Here is a 22,085-nt window from a genome sequence, read left to right as displayed (position 1 = left end):
TATTGCCAATGGAAATGGGGACAGAGAGAGCCAAGACCTGCATTTCTGAAAATGGGAAGCTGAAGTTTGACCACTGTTGACCAAAATGCAATTAGGACTGACAGGAACAGAATGCACTGGTCCTTGTCAACCCAAGCAGGCTTGACCTTGTGTAGTTTGACTCTGCCACACTGACAGTCTGCAGTCCACAGATCTGATGTATGAATTAGCTTTAAATTAAGATGCATCTACAAAACGTTACCAGAATTTCAGATTATAGTAGACACAGACCTGTGAGTTCTTGAGCAAGAGTCAATCTGTCTGAGGACATGATCTACCAAACTCTAAAGCAAGTACAATAAAAGTTGAGCTCATGTCCAGTACTTTGGTTAATCCCTTTCCTACCCCTCCTTGGCATCGTGTGCTGAAATAACTTCATGTTCTTTTGAGACCAGCACATTTCTGCTGTAAGAGCATATGAGTTTAGTGAACAGATAGGTGCAAGGAAATACCTTCTATATGATGGCATTTGGAACATTTAAAATTCAAAATGGGCATAAGAAATGCCCACATGATTTTACATGCTCCTACACATAGAAGAAAAAGAAAAACACAATTTATTATTACCTATTTGGGACTGAGCTACCAAAGTAGACTTGCGGTCACAGAGTGGGGAAAACTGAAGACCTAAAGCAGCCTCCTTGTCTCCCTGCAAACAACAACATTTAATATTATAAGCACATATTTGATAGAGGGACAGAGAGGCAAAGGAATCTGAACATTTTCAGTATTTATTCAGGAGATTACTTCGTTCACTTTATACTCCTAAATAAAAACAAGCCACAAGCAAAAACCCCCTCATTATTTATCTTTAAATTTTCAGGAAAAGCCAAAATTCTAACTTACATTTGACAATTTTTATATAAAGGGACTTATTGCATGCAAGTTCTCCTCAAGAGCAAGGCATGTGGCAATTACATTTAACATATATGAAGTCCTTCAAAATTCACAGTTTAGTGCTGCTGATCCCAGATGTAATGGGATTGGAGATATTTAGACATGTTTGTAATAATATGCCAAACATATGTTTCCTTCTATTACATTGGTTTATCCAACGTGTAAAATTTCTTCAATGGATTTATACAGGTCAAGGGCATGATCTGACTTGAACTCATTCTCACTAGCAGGCACGTCTCTCTGCTGCTGAAGCCATAAAAAAGCACAAACTCAATTTCATTACTCAAGATGACTTGTACAAACCTAGTTCTGAAAATATTTCAACACCTAACACATTAAAAGAGTTTTTTTGTCATAACAGTCTTAACAGACAGGGGGGTGTTATCTCCATTTTCAGCACAGTAGACCAACTGACTTGCAAAAGCCTAAAAAGGAAGTATAGTGGTGCAAAAAAAAACCCTGAAGAGACATCTTTCAAAGGAGGCTATAATTTGTGTTGCTGGACAAACCTGGCCCCCAGAAGCACTGACATTATAGATATAGGAAAACTTAGTCTTTCAAGTAAAATGGCTCTACGTATTACATTAGTCATGGAGAGTGCTGTTTCATGATCATTCAGTGGGGAGCAGTACATGAACATTTTCCCAAAAATCTCATCAGAAGCTGATGGGTGAAGGGGGCAGTATAAACCTTCCTTAGTCTTTTTATTATATATCATTGAACTAGATTTGGGAAAAGTTTAGAACTATAATACCAATAAAAGCACTTCAGTCACAGGAACAGATGTAGCTCGCAGATTGTATTTCATGTGGAAGTGGAGAGTTTCATCACTGTGGCCTTTCAATTTTATGCCCAAGTGTTCATAATTTGACTTCAGAGTGTAGAACACATGAACACTTACTACCAGGAGCAGTGCCAGTGGTATCTCCGTGTAAATGCAGGAGCCAGATCGTGATATAATATAAACTGGCGTGGTTCTAACAATTTCAGCCGTTGTTGAATACAGGATTTCTAAAGCAATATTAATTTTGTAATCTTCCCTTAACTAGGTATTAAAAAAGAAAAAATGCCACACTAGCAAAGAAAGTTTGAATTTTTTTATGTTTTCAAGTAGCTCTTTACCCTAATTATTAATTACTTTGCAATTAATATAATACATAATTAATACTTAAATGTCATATAAGTCTAATTCTATTGTAAATTTCATGAGATTTAAAATTAAAAAAAATCAATAAACTCACTGGACAAATTCCCTTCTTGTGCTTTTGGATCTATTCAGACTGAGAGCAGAATGTTATAGGAGCTGTGATACTTCTTTGAGTGACTTGAACTATGTATTTGTTTTTAAGGTTTTGAGATGGGTGGGTGTATTTCTATTTTAAACAAGTAGCTCAGATTTTTCTTGGCATTATAACACACTTTCTGTAGTTGTTGCTTTTAAACTTAAAGTGCTGTTTGGCTTATTCCCTGAAGTTAACACTGGCACATATTTTAACTATTAGCTGCAGTTAACAAAGTTTTTTGTCTAGGTGAATGTTCATTTTTTGCTGGTTCTCACTACTTTGAAAGCTGCCTGTTAAAGCATTGTTTTTGCACCAGCAGTTTCAGGCTTTGCTGCTTTTTCCTCTAAGGCAATAGAAGTAGTTGAATTACTATTTTTAAAGAAAAGAAGAGGAGGAATTAGCGGGCTTTGTATACATTTGGACTACTTCTTCTTGGCTGGAGATGGAAATTTGGAAATCCCAGAGATTTCCACCACACACACTCAGATCAAGAGACCAGAGGATGCACAACCAAGCCAGTGCATCTAGGAAGCAGGAGACCTACTGTGTCTGCACTAATCAGTGCATGTATATATGTACAGTTACTTCATCACATGTTAAATGTGTTAGAACTACTCCACACATGCTGTTCTTAGTAGTACATATAAAGAGGGATTCAATTCCTTGCACACTCCTCTACAGCCTCAAAGACTTTCACAATTTATACTGCTGAGTTGCAGAAATACATATATGGTGATTTGATTCTATTGTTAAATGCCTTCTCAAGTCTTTGAGCAGCTTATTTGGGATCCAGTTACTTCTTCTAATGAAAGGATAAAGGAATAACTAAAAACATTAGCAGATCCTATGCACTCAACAACCAGTGTGGTACTGTTTATTGCTAATGCTACATCCACTTGACTGGACACATTGCCTCACTGTCCCGTGGGCTCTGCCTAGTCTGTCTCTCTGTGCCTAAAATGTTTTTACAGTTGGTCATTTCTGACCTTTTCAAGTAACATATATCTGGGGTAATCTGTTCCTCCTTTTTCCTCTCAAGTTCAAAATCCTCATCATTTCCATTTACAGAAGCAGACACAAACTCATGACTCTACTCAGCATTTCCACAAAACTTAGTCCATTCATTATTTAGATTAAGGCACCAGCTCTCCAATCTGTCTCCCCAGTGCAAAGCCCAGAGTCAAGGACGTCCTGACGCTCCCTACTGAGAATTCATATAAAGAACCTCTAGGAACCTCCTAGGGCAGATGGGCCTAACAACCTCATGGTTTATCATACTTACTTTTTTTATTCTCTGACCCCTTTTTCCAGTGTGACGTATCTGGTTTGAAAATGTCAGCATATTGCAAAATAACAAAAATCAAGACGAGCAATACATACACTGTTTCATTATCTGTATTAACCATTTTAAAAGCCTGTGTGTAACTGTAGAAACTGAGTAATACCTAAACTGGATTTTGTTATCAGTTGTACTTTAGTAACTGTTATGTTAAAAATGTGCACGGTCACAAATATCCATTACAGGGAGAGTATTCCCCCTTTGGAGAAATGTTTTTTTTTCACCTGCTGTGAGTGAAAAATGGCAGCAGTGACACCAACACCTACTGGGCTTTCTCTTTGAATTCGGTATCTCACAGAAATGAAAAGACTGTCACAAAGGTGTGTCTCCATTTTTGTTTTAGGATATATGGCCACAGCATTAACAGGATGATACTGTCTAACCTCTGGATTTGGATCAGGTTGTTATGAAAGCAAAACCTTCAGATCTATGTGGTATATGCATGGCAAGCACTGGCAAAGAAAAGAAACAGGAAGGCTTTCTGAAACGTGAAATAGAGACAACTTTTTGCCTTCTTTGCTGAACATGAATTGTTTCTATTTTCAAGTCCCTCATCCTACCCTGCTGGTGCTTCTTTTTAACTCAAAGCATATATAAATCTCTGTCTACAGAATGAAAACAGCTTGACAAGTTATATTATTATTGAAAGAAAAAAAATGCTACAACACTCAGAATGCTGGTATCAGCTGAAATAGATATAGAGCTATAACAATTGCATCTTATTCACGCACATAAAAGTTAAATTAATGTCAGTGGTATGTATGAAGAGTAAGGAATATATACTACTGACTATGCTTGTCAATCACAAGCAACAGCATCCTTGCTGGTAGGCTTATGAAAAGATTTAATTGTTTAACCATTGCTTCTTGAACGAGATTTGTTAAAAGATTTTAAAAATGGCACCTGTCGAAAAAATTCTTCCATCAGGGCCATGGTCCACCGGTAGTGCAGTTCCCAGGATTTTGCTGGATGGCTTATGTCTGCTGCATGTAGAATCAAAGACATGGCTTTGGCTTTGTCTACCCTGTCAATTCAAGGACATGCTCCAATTATCTCAAAACAAAAGCAACTATTTACATTATTTTCTTGTACATGAGCTCATTGAAAGACTATAATGAACAGAATGGAAAATAACCTACCCCTCTGTCTGCTGTAGAGTATGTCGCATCGTTTTAATTTGTTGAAAATGACCCGACATATCTGTAGACAAGACCATCTCAATGACCAAGCTACGCAACTCCCTAAGAATAATTAAAAGCAAAATGACTGATTACAATTCATTTATTCTATGTATGGTACATTTGTTTAAGCAGTACTTGTTAATTTATAACTTTCTAAACAACATCACGGGGTTTATTATGTTTTAAAAAGCATTTAAATAAATTATTAACAACTTGAAGGTTGTATCCTAAAGGGATTCTGTGAAAGCAATGTACTTCAGAAAATGCACTCTGCAATCATTATTTCAGAGTCACACTGTTTTGTAATTCCTCTTTTCTAGTGTATAAACTAAAATTGCATGCAGTTCTGTCAGCCATTATGAGTCTTTCCTTATTTTTCCAACAGTAGAGTATTCAAAAAACCAGTCAGTCTCTGGGCTTACCACCACACAAGGGGATCTATCTGTGTCTTTTATTACCACCCTCATATAACTGCAGAGCAGGCATAACACTAAACCTAGGAAGAAGGCTGTGGAAACACTCAGAAGAGCAAGAGGTATTACATGTGAAACACCATCAATATTACACCAATATATGAACATTATGACAAAGTACCCTTCATCTCAAAAATAGCTTAATGCCTATTTCATGAATCAGAACAAGTTCAGGATTTATAGTTTGTCTATATCTTGGTATTATGGTCAGAGATGTTGGCTTGTCCATCAGCTTTCTATTAAATGAATATGAAAACAGTAAAACATGAATAATGTAAGAAAGTGTATTAATTCTCACTGTATATGAAAGTACATTAATTTTGTCAACAATAATTACTGATTTGGAAAATCCTGTTTCCTTGATGAAGAAGAATTGTATAGAGACCATGTAGTAATCTACTGGGTCTTTATTTACATGCTTTTTAAATGGCCTAGGAGGATTTATGTGCAAGAGTGTTGCTTATATGTATATTGGGGACAATTCACCACATTAAATCTTTGATTATGTAGCATATATCTTCATGAGCACACTCCCAATCTTAAGGATGTCCAAGTATCAATTACAACAGTAGAATCCTACTTTAGTCATTCTGACTAATCTTTCATATTGTATTCATATCTTTGATTTACTTAACAATGCACTTTTCTTTCAAAGGACTATGATTTAAAGAGGTAAATTGCAGTTTTCTTTAGGGCTGTTAGAATAGTTTGTTATGAAAACTATCAAGACTGCTTTTGAGCCAAATTAATTGCATATTTAAGTTGATACTCCTCGTTGATTTTTGTGTATTTATTCCTGATTTGCTTTGATGTAACTGGATAAAGACTCAGTCCTCTCACTTCTACTCAATATGCAGCCATAGCAACTTGTGTTTAGAAAATGCCTTACCTTATCTGACCTCATAATAAGATAGTAATTAATTTGCATCCCAACTGTTCCTCCTCCACATTGCTTTGAAACTGTACCCTTCAAATACAGCCAAACCCATTAAAAAAAAAAAAAAAAACAAGAAAAAAAAAAACGGCTAACACTGCATGAAAACTGAGGGTTCTGCATTGTTAAACCCTGTTGTTTGTAAGACTGAAATCATTTTCACTTCCCTTTTCTATGGGAGATTTTCCTAGGAACTTTCCATGTCTGAAGAGTAATCAGAAATAAGCCCACCCCTACTACACAAGATGCACAGAAAAGCAAAAAGCTGCTTCCAGTAGATTCACACTGTGGTGGTAGTAGACAAACGCTAATTCTTACCTCCATCACCTGAATAAGGATCAAACAATGTAGCACTGTCATCCTCACACACTTCTGAAGATTAAAAAGCTGCTTAACAGCAGAGGAGAGGCTCTCCATCTACAGGCCAGGGTTGTTTCCTGCCTGCAGCCTCATCCATCATCAACAGAGAGACAGAAAATTCAGAAGTGATGGGGAAACGGTAAATAAAGCTTTACGAGAGCTATGAATGCTCAGTCTACTACTATTGCACAGAAGATTACTCTTGGACTTAAACAATTTCCAAACCGTTTCCTGGGGAAAAAAGACCCTCTCCACTTCCATACTGAAGGAGACCTCAGGTGGTCTCATAGGTAACTCCTATCAGAAATCTCTGCCCACTTCATTCAGCAGTCCACAGCTACAGGATAATACAGTTAGCATTGCTCATGCTACTACGGCAAAAAGATACGTAGGTGTTGCCCTCTTTCGTTCTATGACGGGAAGTGGTAACAGCATTCACGTACAGCGCATAGTGGTTTTTTGGGCTCACAATTGGAAGATTACTGGTTTTGAGTATACAGTCTCCACCTTTCTTAAGTAAACTGTCATGTCCTGTGCTGTCATCCTTTCTTAACCCTCCTATATCCGTATGTCCTATGGATAGGATACTGTAAAAAAGTAGATGCAAGATGGTGTGAAAAAATGACATTAATAATGCTGTAATAAACAAGAGAAAAGGAGTGGCACATTAATTTATCAGAAAAGTAGTTAACCCATAAACAGAAACCAGCTTTAACTGGATTTGTCCATGACAAAGACATTTAGTCTGTGGGAAACTAATGAGAAAATGCAGGAACAGGCTAAGATGAGCAAAAACAAGTTGGCAGCTGAAGACATAAGGTTCATCTTGCAAGTTATAGCAATCCTGCTTTCCTCAGACAGAAGACTCACAAGGGAAGTAGTGAAAGAAAAGTTGTTCATTTTGCATTTTATATAATGCACATTGTTTTTTAGTCTTTTTTATATAAACAGGCAATATAGCAATGTATGCCTTATGACGGGAATGGTTTGAGACACTAATACCACCTGACCACCTATAACTGTTGACATAACACATGGGGCGCTAGAACACCAGAAGCTTGGTAAATCAAAGGAGAAAGGAGGATAGAAAGGGATCCCTCTTTAGTAATTTAGGGGCGTTAAGTGAGAGAAACAAGACAATATGGAAGACTGGAATATATTTTCAGAGTTGAGAAAAGGGTGAGAAAAGACTATGAATGTCACATGTGTTATCCACAAAGGACATCCTCATCAGAATGCTGGCAGTGTTTCCCTGCTCAGACCCAAACCCTATGTTTTAAACTTAATTGAAGCTGACAGTTTATTAGTGCATTTATCTTCTTAATGTTAGCATGTAGAAAAGAAAATGTAATACTATAAAGTCATTCTCAGTCATTTTGCTTCATCTTGCTGAAATAATTAGCAGAACCACAGTTTAAATAGGCAGGAGTATTAAATTTTTAAAAAATGAAATCACTGCAACTGAAGAAAACAGATCTGACAGTAGTCAAGAAATTAATCAGTGCCAGGAAGTACATTAAAAAGTTGAACAAATTACCATTTCAATTTGCTGCCAATTTGACTCGGTGCAAACTTCAAAACTATTAGTCTAACAGCATGAATTTCAGTATAGAACCAAGAAGTTCACTCTAGTAATAATTAGAAAATTAAAGAGCTTCTTTTAAGTGGCTAACAGATCTGTCATTGCACCAATGAACAACCGTATGTGATGACAGGGTAACAGGTATTTTTGGATATTAGAAACGAATACCAGGAAACCATCATTTCCATGACTGACCTTCTAAATTAAGTATCAGACTTCAACAGGTTGTGCAGGTTCTCAGACTGGCACTTTGGAAGTTACCAGTCTGTTTGAAAGTACAGACTGTAATTGCCTAGCTAAGCGACAAAACATGGAACTGCATGTTCTCATTTAGTTGCTTGAGCTTATTGCCCAGTTCATACATCTCTTCTAAGTTGTACTGAATAGCCCCAACAAGAGACAATAAATTCTACTTTCTCTGGTTGCCAAATCCCACCAACTTCAAACTGGCTGCCTATAATGGACTGGATCTGTGCAGCCACTGTATACAGACAAAATTCACGAAACTAAAATAAAATCCTCTAGGAAGTCCAAATTGGGTTACAGTGAGAGGAGATTGAAAAGCAAGTGCAAACACACCTAGTCTGTGATTGAGCAGCTTCCAAAGGAACATGGTAGTTTATCACAGGTTCAAAAACCACACGGACATGAAGTGCAACAGAAATTAGAGCAAAGGGTCCATAACATAAAGAAAAAAAACTGTGGGAAGACCAGACCAAGCAATCTATGCAGAGAAGAGTGTGCTTCAGAAATGTGAAGACAATCTATCACATTCCTCCCTTTATGCTGTTGCAGTTCACCAGAGCAATATGTATAAACATCACACACTTGGAAACTATAGGCTCCTCTTTCCATTGGGAAATATTTTCTTTCACAGGAGTTTCCATCCTATCACTCTTTTCCCCAGTGACATAACAAAAGGGAACATCTGGGATGCACTGTACCAGCTGGAGCAACTGCATGTTGCTGCAGGGATTCCCAAACTATACTCATTTATGGTGGTGTCCAGTGATGAAGGAGCCAGGGCTGGGGAAGCACGTAAGTGTCTTCAAGCCATCATTGGTCCAGACCTGAACTGAAATTCAACTGAAGAAAATCTGCCCCTTTCTACCTGGAAGCATTCTCTGGTAGGACACAATATGAAACACCACCACTTCAAAAAAACATACTCAAGGCAACAAGTCTGAAGATTTGAAAATCATTACCTCTCTGCAATGATGTTAAAAGACAGAATACTAGCTTCTGATGGCTGTCTACTGACACAATCACTTTCTCCATATTCAATAGCTAGGACAAGCAAAAATAGGGTCACAGCCCCAAAACTATTAGGTCCAAAATAGGTCCAAGCAGAGCAAAGCTGACTCATGTTGGCAATGAAAATCTAGGTGTATATGACAATTATTGCTAAAGTTTACAATTTACTTCCAGAGGTCTTTCTCCAGAACTAAATTTACAACACAAGCTTTATGATAACTAAATCCAAATGAGTGCCCTCTGAGAAGAAATCATTTATGAGAATGAAAAAGTGTATGCTTCCTCTCTCACTTTGTATTAAATAAAAAAATATTATTACTTTAATATTAAGTGTTTTGGAGTAGCTACAGAAAAATAATGAATTGAAAACCAAAAGGGTTGGCAGACTTACATTCAATAAATGCTTTATTTAGGGGTGTTCTGATCATGTAGATAAGTAAAATCATGTAAATCTACAATATAAAACAGACCTTCATCTGTAAACATACACCACACCAAAATTTGATCTGACATTCACATATTCCTTCATAAATGTATAGTTTTGTGAAAATATAAATAAAGCGGAGTGTAGCTTTGTTATTCATGGTGGCATCATTCACAGTGGGAGACTTTCCTGGAAGCAGAACTTCATAGTCCATCTATTTAAAAGTTATTTTTAGGATCTCTGAATAATAGCTATGTTTACAGAAACACACAGAGGACTCATATTTTAAATGCTATACGTAGCGGTCAAAGATATGCAAAGATAACGTCCTTTTTAATAATGAAGAAAGCCCTATCTCTAACACTTGTTCATTTTGGTCTTACAGGTCTTAGTATTTGTGACATATCAATTATGATCCTGATTCTTCCAGCTGGTCAAATTTTCTTCAGGAATTACACTAAAATTAAGAAGAAGAAAAAAGAGATTTCTGTAGTGCTTCTGGGCCTTTATTATTTTTGGATTCTCCAGATAATTCATTTTTTAATGCTTAACCAAGATATGACTATGCTGTGCTATGTTACGCAGCAGAAATCCCAGAGGCAGCAGTGCTCAAGCTGGCAGCAGAGTGTGACCCTGCACTGAGGTTTTAACCCACTGTTAGACAAAGGCAACCTAGCTCAAGAGGGGCAGCACTGTGGTTTTCCTGAAGGGCTATCTCACCTGAGACACTGCCCACACAGTCCAACACTGTGCCTCATAATGCACAACCTCAACTGGAAAATTATATGTAGTCTCCCAAACAGTACTTCTTTACACCACAGCAGCCTTCCCTAAGCTCTAAATATCCATTATTCCTTCCAGTGCCAAAGCTCCTTCCTGTAATTTGAACTCTTAAAATAGACTCCGCAGGGAAGGCCTGGTGTTTTTTATTATTTTTAAATACTGGAATTAAGTTTGAATGTCACAGTAGGTCTTACCTCCAGTCATCTTTGGTTAAATTTGCCAGGATGTTCATCTCTTCTTCTTGCATGAGTCTATAAGCGGCACTTACATGATGATTTTCAAGAACAGAACGATCGTTGTACAATATTGCAACATCTGACCTAGTGTTAAAAAAAAAGGCAGAATTTGCAATAGCATCCCGATGATGGCACTGGGAAAGGTAGGACTGTGTATTCGTTATGAGAACTATTGACTAGATATATATATCTCAAACTATGTTTATTTGTTCCTATTGTATCAAATACTGATCAAGTTTCCATCCTAAATGCATTAAAATTATTATTATTATTCCATTTTATATACTGTTTGTGGGAAAGTAATATTTTTAAATGTGTAAAGTTTTATTTATATAACTGTGACAAAAATTTGTGAGGAGGTCTTTGAGCTTCTTGACTGTAGATAGGATCATAGAGCAACAGAAATGCTTTAATTAGGCTATTCAAGAGCAGTCTTTGGCAATACAACCATTTAAAATGCAATGCATTCAAAAATAGAGGGGGCTCCACACATAGCATGGGTATTAAGAAGTTACTATCCCTGTTCTGAGAGAGATGTGCTTTGGCCCATGTCACTCATAATCAGAAGGAGCTGTAAATAGTAAACTATGTTAAAATTTCAATTTCATATGTTTTAAACAGATGCCATCTTTTGTCAGAAAAACAGCCAAACCTTGAGGCTCATAACAAAGGAATGGAAGATATGCTAAGCTGAAATTTGATTGCATTCAAGTGCTTCCTAAAGCCAGACCCTTGCCATAACGTTAGCACCCTCGACAGTATCTTTTCCCTCTTAATTAAAGACTAACCTACAATACCACCATTATATATAGATTTTCACAAATTTTGATGCAGTATGGATTTATCACACTTAGCTTCAAATTTCATTAATTCTTGGAGAATTTGTTTCCCCAAGACCTGATCTGACTTGCTAAGCACCCTCAGGTCTCCCCTCTCTGCTACACTTCTGTTCTGATAAAACTATTTTCGAGTATTTCAATTTGGGCAGCTGAAAAGTCTGTACTAGAAGAAAGGTGTGATGATTTAGCAGTGCAGCTTACTATGATATTAATAAGGTAAATTCAACCTTTTTTTCTGTTGAGCTATTACTATTGTATATATTCAGTGTAACCACCCAGGTGTACGGTATGGTATCAAAGAATCTAAAAAGTTAAAATAGGATTGGAAAATTTATTTAGAGGGAACAAACCATAACCTACCTAAATAATGAATATATTTACATCCATAATCCTAATAAAATAATGAGAAAATCTGTGATTTGCCAATCATCACATGTGTTTATGAGGCACACTTTGACCCACATAGCTACTGATGGCTAGTTTTAAACAGCGCTAAGATTTGCTATGACTGTAAAAACCATTTCATCAGCTTTTCTCAGGCAAAAGAAGCCTGGAATCGCAGCCCTGGGATGCCACATCAGGGCCAAGTTCCACTAGGAGGGAAGAGTGAGCTCCATCACAAAACAAATACCTGTTTGCAAGCATGCCCAAGTAAAATTCAAAGGCTAACAGGTTAATTCATTTTCCACTGTTGCAATACTTCAGAGCAAAATATTAAGGACAAAAATAGAAAAGTAATATAAACTTGGAACAACAAACTGAAGTTTATTTTTAGCCAGACTATGCTGAGGGAGAAAAGAATTATGTCCTTGTTTCAGCTGCAGATCTAGAATTTGTTCATTATTGAAGGGCACATCTTGGGGCACAAGTATGTTAGAGATTTAATTTAAATGTAACCATTGGGCACTTTCTCTGTATAGGTGAGTGCGAGGATGCTTCTATTCAAAGCAGTAGTATTTCTAGCACAGAGCTGTTTGGTTAGAATATGCCAGTGCTTCGCTGAAATGTTTTTTTCAAGAGCAGGTAAAGCAGACTCCTCAACTGAGGACACTAAAAACAAAGTACAGCCTAGTGTGAGAGAACAATAAGATGCTTTGTACTAGGCTAAGTATCAGGCGTACCATTTATTACCCAGTAGTGGATTGGTCAGTGATTTTCCTTTGATAAGCTGAAAATATTTTAAGGGAGAGAGGTATATGCTATTGTTCTGGACCAGAGGCTAGGATAACACACTGCGCCTGCATGAGGATACAGTTAGCCTGATGTTCAAACTGGATTTCTTTCTAGATTTTTTTTTTTGTAACTACTGCAGATGCTGTCAAAACATGCTAGGAGAGGACTTGTAGTAGATATTTCTAAAGCTGTACTTGAAGGTTTCTCCCTCTGTACTAGGACCCTGTAAGTTTAATACACAACTTGAAACAAAATGTAGCACCTGAAGTAGGTGCGGACACATCGCTGAAGGTGAAGTGATATTTTTCTGGGGATGCTGTGGAAGAAATTTTTGAGTTGAAAGTATCAGAATTTAAGTGAGCAAGTAGAGGGGTGAGGGGTTTTCAAGTCTGTGTTCTGAATCTTTTTGACATCTCTCTTGACGTATCAACTCCAAAATATTACTTCAAATACTATGGAGCTATCTCCTTACTTTTCCACACTGTCTCTGCTCATGTGAGCACTCCCATTAACTGTACAGAGGTCAAGGAAGCAATTTGTAAAATCAGGAATGACCTGGCTACTTCCTGGCTATATCAGTAAGAGGTATGAAACAGTTCAGACCAATGAACAGCAAACTCCAGATACGGCACTTAAGAGACTGCTTCGCTTACCTTGTCTGAATATGAAAATTGTTTGTGGTCCCAGTATGTTCATAATCATGGACGGCAGCTGCAAAGATCATTGCTAAAATTTCCAGTTCTGTGAGCCAGTGCTGGTAAGCAAAAACCAAATCTTAGTCATAACTTCTATAATAGCCTAATTCAGATTAAACATTACAGTACTGGAAATATTTTGCATTACCTTCAACTTCAGTAAACTTTATTCTTGTCTTATTCCAGGTAACAATATATCCATAAGACTTCAGTATTATACAGAAAAACAACTCCTTCTACTACTATGATTTCTCTAAGACCACGTTAATGTCCTTAGGGTCACTAGCAAAGTAAATATTGGCAGCCAAAAATATAAGTTATAAAGATAATTACATGGTATACTTTGTAGCTGTTTTGAGTAGGAAGTATCTAATCTGCTAGCCCATACATGGCACTTGCCAAATTATGGTATATTAATCTAAAAACTTGATATGAATTTAAGGTTATAATTTGTCTTTTAGTGAACAATATATACAGTTCATAATAAATTCTAGGTACAACATCAGCATTAACTATATTTTACCAGTGTACATAGAACTAAAATTAGGCCCATGAGAGATTTTTCTGTTCTAAATTTTATCATACTTTGTACTAGTGCAAAAAAAGGGTACATAAGGCTAGTATACAGTTACACAGAACAAAAGGTGATACAGGTCATGTATACAAAATAATGCAGACCTTAAAGTTTTGTGCACTTTTATACCTCTTGCTAACTGAGGCTGTTGTGTATCATTTGGTTTGTAAAATAACTTCTGTTATTTTACCTTTCAAGTTCTATTTCTTGAATGATAAATCATCCTTGAGGAGAAATTTTACTCCATGTAAAAATGGGGGCAGAAAAATCATACGATAATTAACCCCCGCAGTCATAGGACTGATTAAGTCAAATGCCAGTCAAGCATTTCCACACATATTTCAGAATTTTTTAGTGTAGAAGTAAGCTTCTGTACTAAAGGATTGAAGAATGATCTCATCCTTATGCACCCATATATGCACATACATGTGTATGAATGGATGTAATATGTATAAGCTGCCAGAAGTACTATAAGCTGCCAATAGTAGTACTTGTTTCAAAGAAGAAGAAAGGAAACAGTCAAGATTCATAAATAATGCAAGAATAATGGAATAGGTCACGCAGCGACAAAATAAGACTGCTAAGGAACAACAAGTACTGACTGTTGGTGAAGCGGTATAGATTAGAAAAGGTCACAACAGAGGACTGAGAATGTACTGTAAGCAGTTCTAAAAATGGAAACGATGACCTTCATCGTATTGTGTGTCACAAGAAACCAGGCCATGACCGGTCCTGGCTTTCACAATGTTTTCAACATACCAAATAGAATAGAAACCCAGAAATTCTTAGTAACTAAAGCTAAACATAAACTTTTTCTTTAAGACACATTTTCAAAGATCAACTTTTTCAGTAACCAAAATAGTTGCTAGACAATGCATTTATAAGTAGAAGAGCATTCCTTACAAACATCTATGGGCTACCCACGAAATTCATATGGTGCTATATGAGAGCAAGTATTCTAAAGACCGTAGCTGTACAGTCAAAATTCAGATCAGTGTTCAAATCAGAGAATCAAAGAACTACTTTACCTAAAGGATTTCTAAGAAAGCAGGAGAAAGCTCTTAGAGAGACAGTTAACAAGTGCTTTTCTCAAAGGGAGAGGGAAAAGCAGGTATCCAGAGGTCTGCAAGACTGCAAAGAGCTGGAAACTGCTTCCCTCCCTGCTTCCCTACACATGCAGGTGTAACATCTATTGGAAAAGATCTCTTCTATTGAGAGATGTTTTCCAGTATTATAAATTGCTTATAAGTAAACAGACACATTTTAACTTTTCATGACCTCTGGTTCCAACTATTTTCTTAAACAATGATGGATTAAAAAATGAGTAAGAATGGGAGTCTCACAATGCACTTATTGACAGTAAAGACAATTTTCCTTTAGTTTGAGCAATACAGGTACGTGGGAGGAGAAAAGGGATGGTGGGAAGATGATCGATGACTCAAAAGTTCCTTACAAGATGTATTCCCTAGGACTTGGATTCTTAAATCTTTATAAAGATGAACACTTCATAAATGCAAGCTTGAGTTATATATTTCAGTCGTATCATCTGGGGTTTAATCTCTTGGGAAGGTTAATAGATTGTGTGCCATCTGTGATATCTAACTTTCTAACACATTGATCTCAGGTGGCTGGATCTTGTTTCTTAAGCTAGACAGTAACTTTTGGAAAATAACAATGATCATTTTATTTCCTTAAATGCTACTCTGAATATGTGTTATTCTTCACTGGACTCTCTCTAAAGGCTTGTGGAGAAGCATAAACTCTGACCAGCCAAGTTTTTTGGCAAATGCTGAAATATGGCTGTTTTCCAGGTGCCTATAAAAGACACAAAATGTATGACCTCAACAACAGGAATCGTGAAAAGAATTTTCTAAAACCCAGCTTTTTGAAAAATTTGCTTCAGTATGTTTTTCAGAAGTGAACAAGGAAGACAGCAATTCTTTGCAAGATTTGGGAGTCAGTATCAGTTCCTTAAGATACAATGAAACCACAAGAACTTCAAATCTCATGCCAATCTGCAAAAAACATACAGGAATTTGATATAGAATTGCATCAAATTGACTCCAATCCAGGTATTTGTTAGAAGATACAGCAGAGTTAAAAGAGGCATTACAATGGACATACTCTGAAAACTATTCGCTTGAGAAGGAAACTTCAAATTGTTATTGAGTAAGGTTCTGTAGGGTTAACCAGGCAACAGGAAAAAAAACCCAACAAATTAAATAGAACATTCGCATGATACTGATGCGTTCTCAAACTGCAAATGACATTTGGGACAAAAATACTTTGCAAGCTGCAGAATCACTAGGCCTTCTTTCAAAGACTGATTTCTATAAATGTTCTTTCTGCCTGGCAAGCTACATCTGTTTGAAGGCACTCTTGACTAAGTGTTGTCCTAGTTAGACATCTTTCCAAGAACTTTCCAATATCATAATTCAGCAATTCAAATGTGAATATTTAAAACCTGGCCTAATTTTATAGGAATATTTTCTAGCAGCATTGCAACTTTAATGAGGTTTTACAGCAAAGTAACAGAAATAAAGTCTAAGCTCTTCTGAAAATAGTTGTCCACATCACATCAAAGTGCAGTTGCAAGGTTAAGATGCTAATATTGTAAAACTTGAGTTGGAGAGGCCTTTCTCATTCTTGTGTGCACCTGGTGGAATAGAAGATATACAAATACGAAACAGGTGCCTTCATTCAGTGTTCAGAGATACACAAAGTGTGTTGCAAAGTTGTTTAATTAATGGCTAAACATTCCAAATTGACTAGGATAGCTCTGGAAGTTGGAAACCTGTCCTGGCATCACAAAGGAAATATGGACGGTACTGTCTTTTTTTGAAGGGCGGATGGGCACAGTTACGATGGGCCAAAGAGATATTTATAATGCATAAGACAACAGAGGGATTTTCCTCCCTGTTAAGTTGCTGGTCCAGATGTATACCTGCAACAAAGACATGTCTCACACCACTTAATGCTTGCAGTTAATCTTACAATAGAAGACAACGGTAGGATAGGAACCATGATCTAATCTCTTCAAGCTTTTTCTTCTACTAAAACATTATTTTATAGGTGAACATCTTATACAACAACTTTGGTTTGGAGTGATCTTGGCAAGAGCTGTCTAGCCTATTCTTCAGTCTAGTATGGAAGTCCTTTCTTAAGAAAACCTCTCAATAAGAAAAGGAATCTTGGCTGCTGAAGACTCCAGGCTTCATTCTGCAAGTAGTACTTGTGTTAAAATATAGCTTTAAAAACTTGATGATTAGAAGCAAAACACTTATTTCAAACAGTAGAATTAAACCCTGCAATGCCTAGGTACTTGTTCTTTCCTCCCCTGAAGCCAAAGGCAAAGCTTCCAGTGAGAAAAGGCTTAACATAAGTCAACGACTGTCACTTATTATGTATATATTGGAGCACAAACATTTAGACTCAGCCCTAAAACCAGAAATCAGACACTACCACTTCCTACCTTTTTTTTTTTTTGAAAGAAGTGCATTCATAGTGAAGACAAATCATAAAGGCCATTGACAGAAATGTCCATTTTCTTTCAGTCAGTATTTACTTTTGTCTAGCAAACTGATAGTGAGGAGACTCCCACTGCTGGTATTAAATCAAAGGTAAGTGTTTAGAGTAAAAATGCTTGCACAGACTCACTTCACTTCCCAAAGCAAATGCTAAAAAATATTGGGATATTGCAAGGCAAATGCAATCTCCTGCCTACTATAGGCACATACAGTATGCAAGAGCAGTCCTAAATAAGGTTATAAACTGAAAGAAAAAGCAGCTGCAGAGTATTTGAGTAAGCCTGCACTGATTCAGTATCTCTTTCAATGGCCAGGACCTCAGCAGATACTAAAGCTTCCTTGCCTGATCACACCTCCCAGACTCTGATGTGAAAGTGAAAAATTCTCACCTGCCCACTCCTGCAAATGTATCTCTTCTAGTATGATATATAATGCCCAAGCCCAGCCAATGAAAAGCAAAAAGGGTTTTAGGATTTTTTTCTCTTTTTTCCTCTGCATCAGGAGAGTTCCAGCCTGGAAGAACTGTTAAAATTACATAAAGTTCACAGCCTGAATGGTAGTTTTGGATCTATCTCTGCACAATTTTCAAGGGAGCTTTTTCCTTAAGAAAAGACAAATGCACACATGTATCCAAAACAGCAGAGGCTGAGAAAAGAAGTAAATTGAACTTCACAGTATTTCTTACCATGATACCAGTGTGAATCATTATGTAATGCACAGTTTGAGTAACATCAGCTGCATGGATCAAATTGTGATACGGATTTTTGTATTTGCTGTAACCGATCTCAAGAGCTTCAGCAAATGAAATAAGATTGGGAACAGGGATCTGGGGGGAAGCAAAAATTAAAATAAATGGTTTTTTCCTGCAACAGCTCCAAAGTTATTCATGCATTGAATAAACCATAAGTAAATATACCATAGACTTTAGTTAACAAACAACAAAAGTAAAATTTAAATTGTAAATATCTAATATCTTACATGCATCAGGAGGTCTTCACCCAGTTCTTGTAGATGTTATATCCCTCTACATACACCACACACAGCATGTGGTTAGTGTACAAGAAACTGCAGAGCTATCAACCGAATAGTTTTCGAGACATGTCTGTCTGTATGTCTGTGCCAGGAATGCATACATTGCTCATATAATAAAGGCATGACAGACAGGAGTCTATCAATAGGATTATCCCTTTTTCTTCACCAGTTTTACCTTGCCTGAGACAAGATGTCCTTGAATCTGATAATCTGCCTTCTCTTCCTTCTCTTCCTCCAGGCAATGTATGAAGTACAGGTACTATCTAGTCCCATTTTTTTCCAATATAATGGAATTATATTTTTCTTAAGATTTTTTTCTTTATTTAAAAGGTAAACAGTGGGACTGAGAATGGGCTTAAGCCCACTGAGCCAGTAACATTGTGTACTTTCTGACTGCATTGCTAATGGTAGCCCTAGTGTGGTTCTGACTTCAAGCACCCAGAGCTTGAAGAGAAAAGCTTGATGGAAAAAGCTGAGTCTGGGTTATCAGTTAAAATTAAAATACTCAAACCAATTTCAGGGTGACACAGCCTCTTCAAATGGAACATGGTGTTTTGCAGTGGAGAGAGTCTGAAACTGTAATGAAATTTTCATTCAGTCCTATTATAATGATAAATTTGGCACGTTGATCCATTTTTTTATCTCAGCCTTTCAAAGTTGCTTATAAATACTCCATATTGTATTGCAACACCCTGCAAACACCACAGAAAAACAGCCTTCTCTTTATATATCCCCTAAGTTGGTTAGGAGCGGAAGGTTCAGCTGAAACCCCTGTGCAGTGTTGGGCAACATACTATGATGTAGAAAAAGTACTTAGGACTAACTACACTTTTCTGCCTTATTAGGAATCTTTGTTCCATGAAGCTGGGACACCGATTCAGTACTGCTGAGTAAACAGGCTATATACACTATCTGTCTACTTAATGCTTACAGCATTCAGCTGCACACTAGCAACGTCCCATCCCAAACTGACTTGACACGGGTGTACATAGCTTTCCATTTTTTGGGTCGCAGAAAAATTTGCATGCTCTGGATGAAGTTCCATTTGGTAGAACTATTGGTTTATTACAATGTTCAATTTGCCATATTGTTTGGAATTCTGCACTGCATTGTACAATAAAATACCATTTCAAACATATCCTAGCTTTCTTGTATTTTAAACTTGACATACTTATTTTTGCACACATATTTTTATTTGTGGCTAGTTTCTGACCTTGAAACGGCTCAAAAGGTCATATCGGGTAAACAGCTCATACATCATAAACTTCAGACTGTGCTCTCCACTTGCTTCATTTAGGGCAAATACGTCAAAAGACCATTTATCAACATCCTGTAGATGAGGGGAAAAGAAAAAGAACATAAAGTTTCCATCTGTTTAAGCAGGTTTCCAGTTAATCACTGGAAAAGATATTTTGGGTTTTTTTGGGGGGAGGGGGAAACTTTGGTCATTTTTATTGTCCAACTCTTTCAAACTCCTACTGTAGATAACACATTAATGACTATTTCAATATTAACAATGAAAATAGTTGTGCCAGCTATGAATAAAATACTTGTAACATGAACTATGCAACTTTGTATGCTTAAAATCAAAGGCCTTGATCTTTCACATTTAACTTTCTGCTTACAAATTGTCTATAGAACTTCACGGAGCTAATGTGAATACTCATCCTTTAAATAGGCTATTACGCAATGTCATTAACACTATAGCCATATACCAATTTGAGAATAATATAAGAGTGTTTGACTTTCAGGGGAAAAGGTGAGGCACTACATTCTCAAGAAATACCATTTTTAATTGCATACACAGCCATGGGAACTTTAGTACTATAGAAGATTGCCCTTTGGGTGAACTACAATAATGCCTTAAATTCACAGCAAATACTGTACTCATTCCATAAGCTGCAGCTTCTTTTGTTAGCTCTATCCCAGTACTACTACTCCTTTTTCTTTCCTAAAAAGGAAACAAATTCTGCTCTCCGAGACACTGATTACCATACCACTCAAAGCTGATAAAACCATGTCTCACATTTCTATAAAAATTTCTATACAAATTTCATCTATTGCTCTAATAACATCTAAATGAAATCACAACTAAGCAGTGAAAGAATATATAGACTCATATGCTATTTGTGCATTTTTAACTATTAACTTCTCTGTTCTGTGTGCTCAGTTCTGTAGTACTAAATATGGCTAGGGTATGTTCAGTAGACAAAATATATTCATTTCACTCTAAAAGTCACTAAACATAAGTACAAATACATTCAAATTCCACAATGATTAAACTTATTTCACCTTAAATGTTACTATCACTTCTGCTGGGTAAGCCAAACCAACCATGCTAGAAGTTCTTCGGTACATCCTAAAAGAACAAATAAAATATTAAGTCATAGTATTCCTTTAAAAAGTACTGGAACAATTTCTCTTTTTTTAATTCATCTTTCACAGTTTGTGAAACAATACTAAGCTATTTAAGGGTTTGATTCCAAAGATGACCTAAGTCTTTCTATGAACTTATGAGACAAGCTTCTCTGCTGGTGTATTACTCTCTTATGTTAGCGCAGTCTTTGATACATTGTCGTGTAGAAGTTTCGAAGCTATAAAGTTCACTCCCAGAATTTTCCAAAGTCCAGGAAATTTCCTTACAAATTTAGAGGTTTCATTGGGATTTCTGTATAGAAAAATACAGTGATTGCAGAAATTGAAACCTAAATCCTGGCTCAAAGATTTGCTTCAGGTTCATTCCATCACTAAGGGATCTTCAGCGACAGATGGAGTGTTAAAAGACTTGCTATAATAAGAAAACAAAGCTCTCACCTTTCTACAAAAATCCCAGCCTGTACAGCATGCACAATGCTTCGGAATTTGGGCTTTTCTTCAGGTCTCCTCTTCACTATTCCCATTTCCCTCGTGAATGTAGAAGCTAACCAGTCCCGCACTTCCAGTGGGACTGAATCCGACTGGATGTCAGAGAGCTCATCCTCAGTGTCCAAAAGCTTCCTACAAAAAAATTAATAACAGGTAACTTAGAGGATGGCAGACCGAAGCAAAAAGACTATGGACAGGTGAACAGCCAACAAAACTTAATTTAACAGGAGCAGAGGTCACCTGTAGAATTGACTCAGCACAGCACTAAATGTCTTCTCTGGTAGACACCGAGGCCACCCGGAAGCTGGGCACAGCAGGTATCCCCCTGTTCATGTTCCAGAAGGTAAAAGATAGATACCCAAATGGAAGATATTCAAGTAAAGGCAAGTGAAGATTTTTCTACAAAGATGCCACAGCTTTCGTGGACTGAAGTGTAATAAATGAGTTATAAAATCCTGAGGAGAGGTCTAAAACAGTGGCTGACACGAGCACCTATAGAAAGAGGGGTTGCTGCTATAACTGAGAACACCAGTGGTCCATCTATCTGTCCTCCAAAATGGTCCAAAAAATATTTTGATACTTACATGCAAAGTAA

General features: G+C 36.8%; 1 protein-coding gene across 9 annotated transcripts in view; it reads right to left on the bottom strand.

Annotated features, from left to right (window-relative positions):
• Positions 1 to 22,085, bottom strand: part of PDE1A (phosphodiesterase 1A) — a 183,699-nt gene that overhangs the window by 25,528 nt on the left and 136,086 nt on the right. For all 9 annotated transcript variants that reach the window (XM_087732392.1, XM_087732395.1, XM_087732393.1 and 6 more), the window contains 9 exons: positions 21,440 to 21,622; positions 20,918 to 20,984; positions 19,839 to 19,955; positions 18,279 to 18,419; positions 13,451 to 13,551; positions 10,744 to 10,869; positions 4,698 to 4,799; positions 4,462 to 4,582; positions 607 to 688 (listed from right to left, as the gene is read on the bottom strand). In XM_087732392.1, the coding sequence (XP_087588518.1) occupies positions 607 to 688; positions 4,462 to 4,582; positions 4,698 to 4,799; positions 10,744 to 10,869; positions 13,451 to 13,551; positions 18,279 to 18,419; positions 19,839 to 19,955; positions 20,918 to 20,984; positions 21,440 to 21,622 (1,040 nt within the window). The remainder of the gene's footprint in view (positions 1 to 606; positions 689 to 4,461; positions 4,583 to 4,697; positions 4,800 to 10,743; positions 10,870 to 13,450; positions 13,552 to 18,278; positions 18,420 to 19,838; positions 19,956 to 20,917; positions 20,985 to 21,439; positions 21,623 to 22,085) is intronic.

The sequence above is a fragment of the Nipponia nippon genome, unplaced genomic scaffold (assembly GCF_047370975.1).
Source record: "Nipponia nippon isolate SJK-2023a ecotype South Korea unplaced genomic scaffold, ASM4737097v1 scaffold_5, whole genome shotgun sequence".
Taxonomy (NCBI): Eukaryota; Metazoa; Chordata; class Aves; order Pelecaniformes; family Threskiornithidae; genus Nipponia; species Nipponia nippon.
The sequence above is the reverse complement of the archived record's forward strand: the minus strand, read 5'-3'. Positions and strand labels throughout refer to the sequence as shown.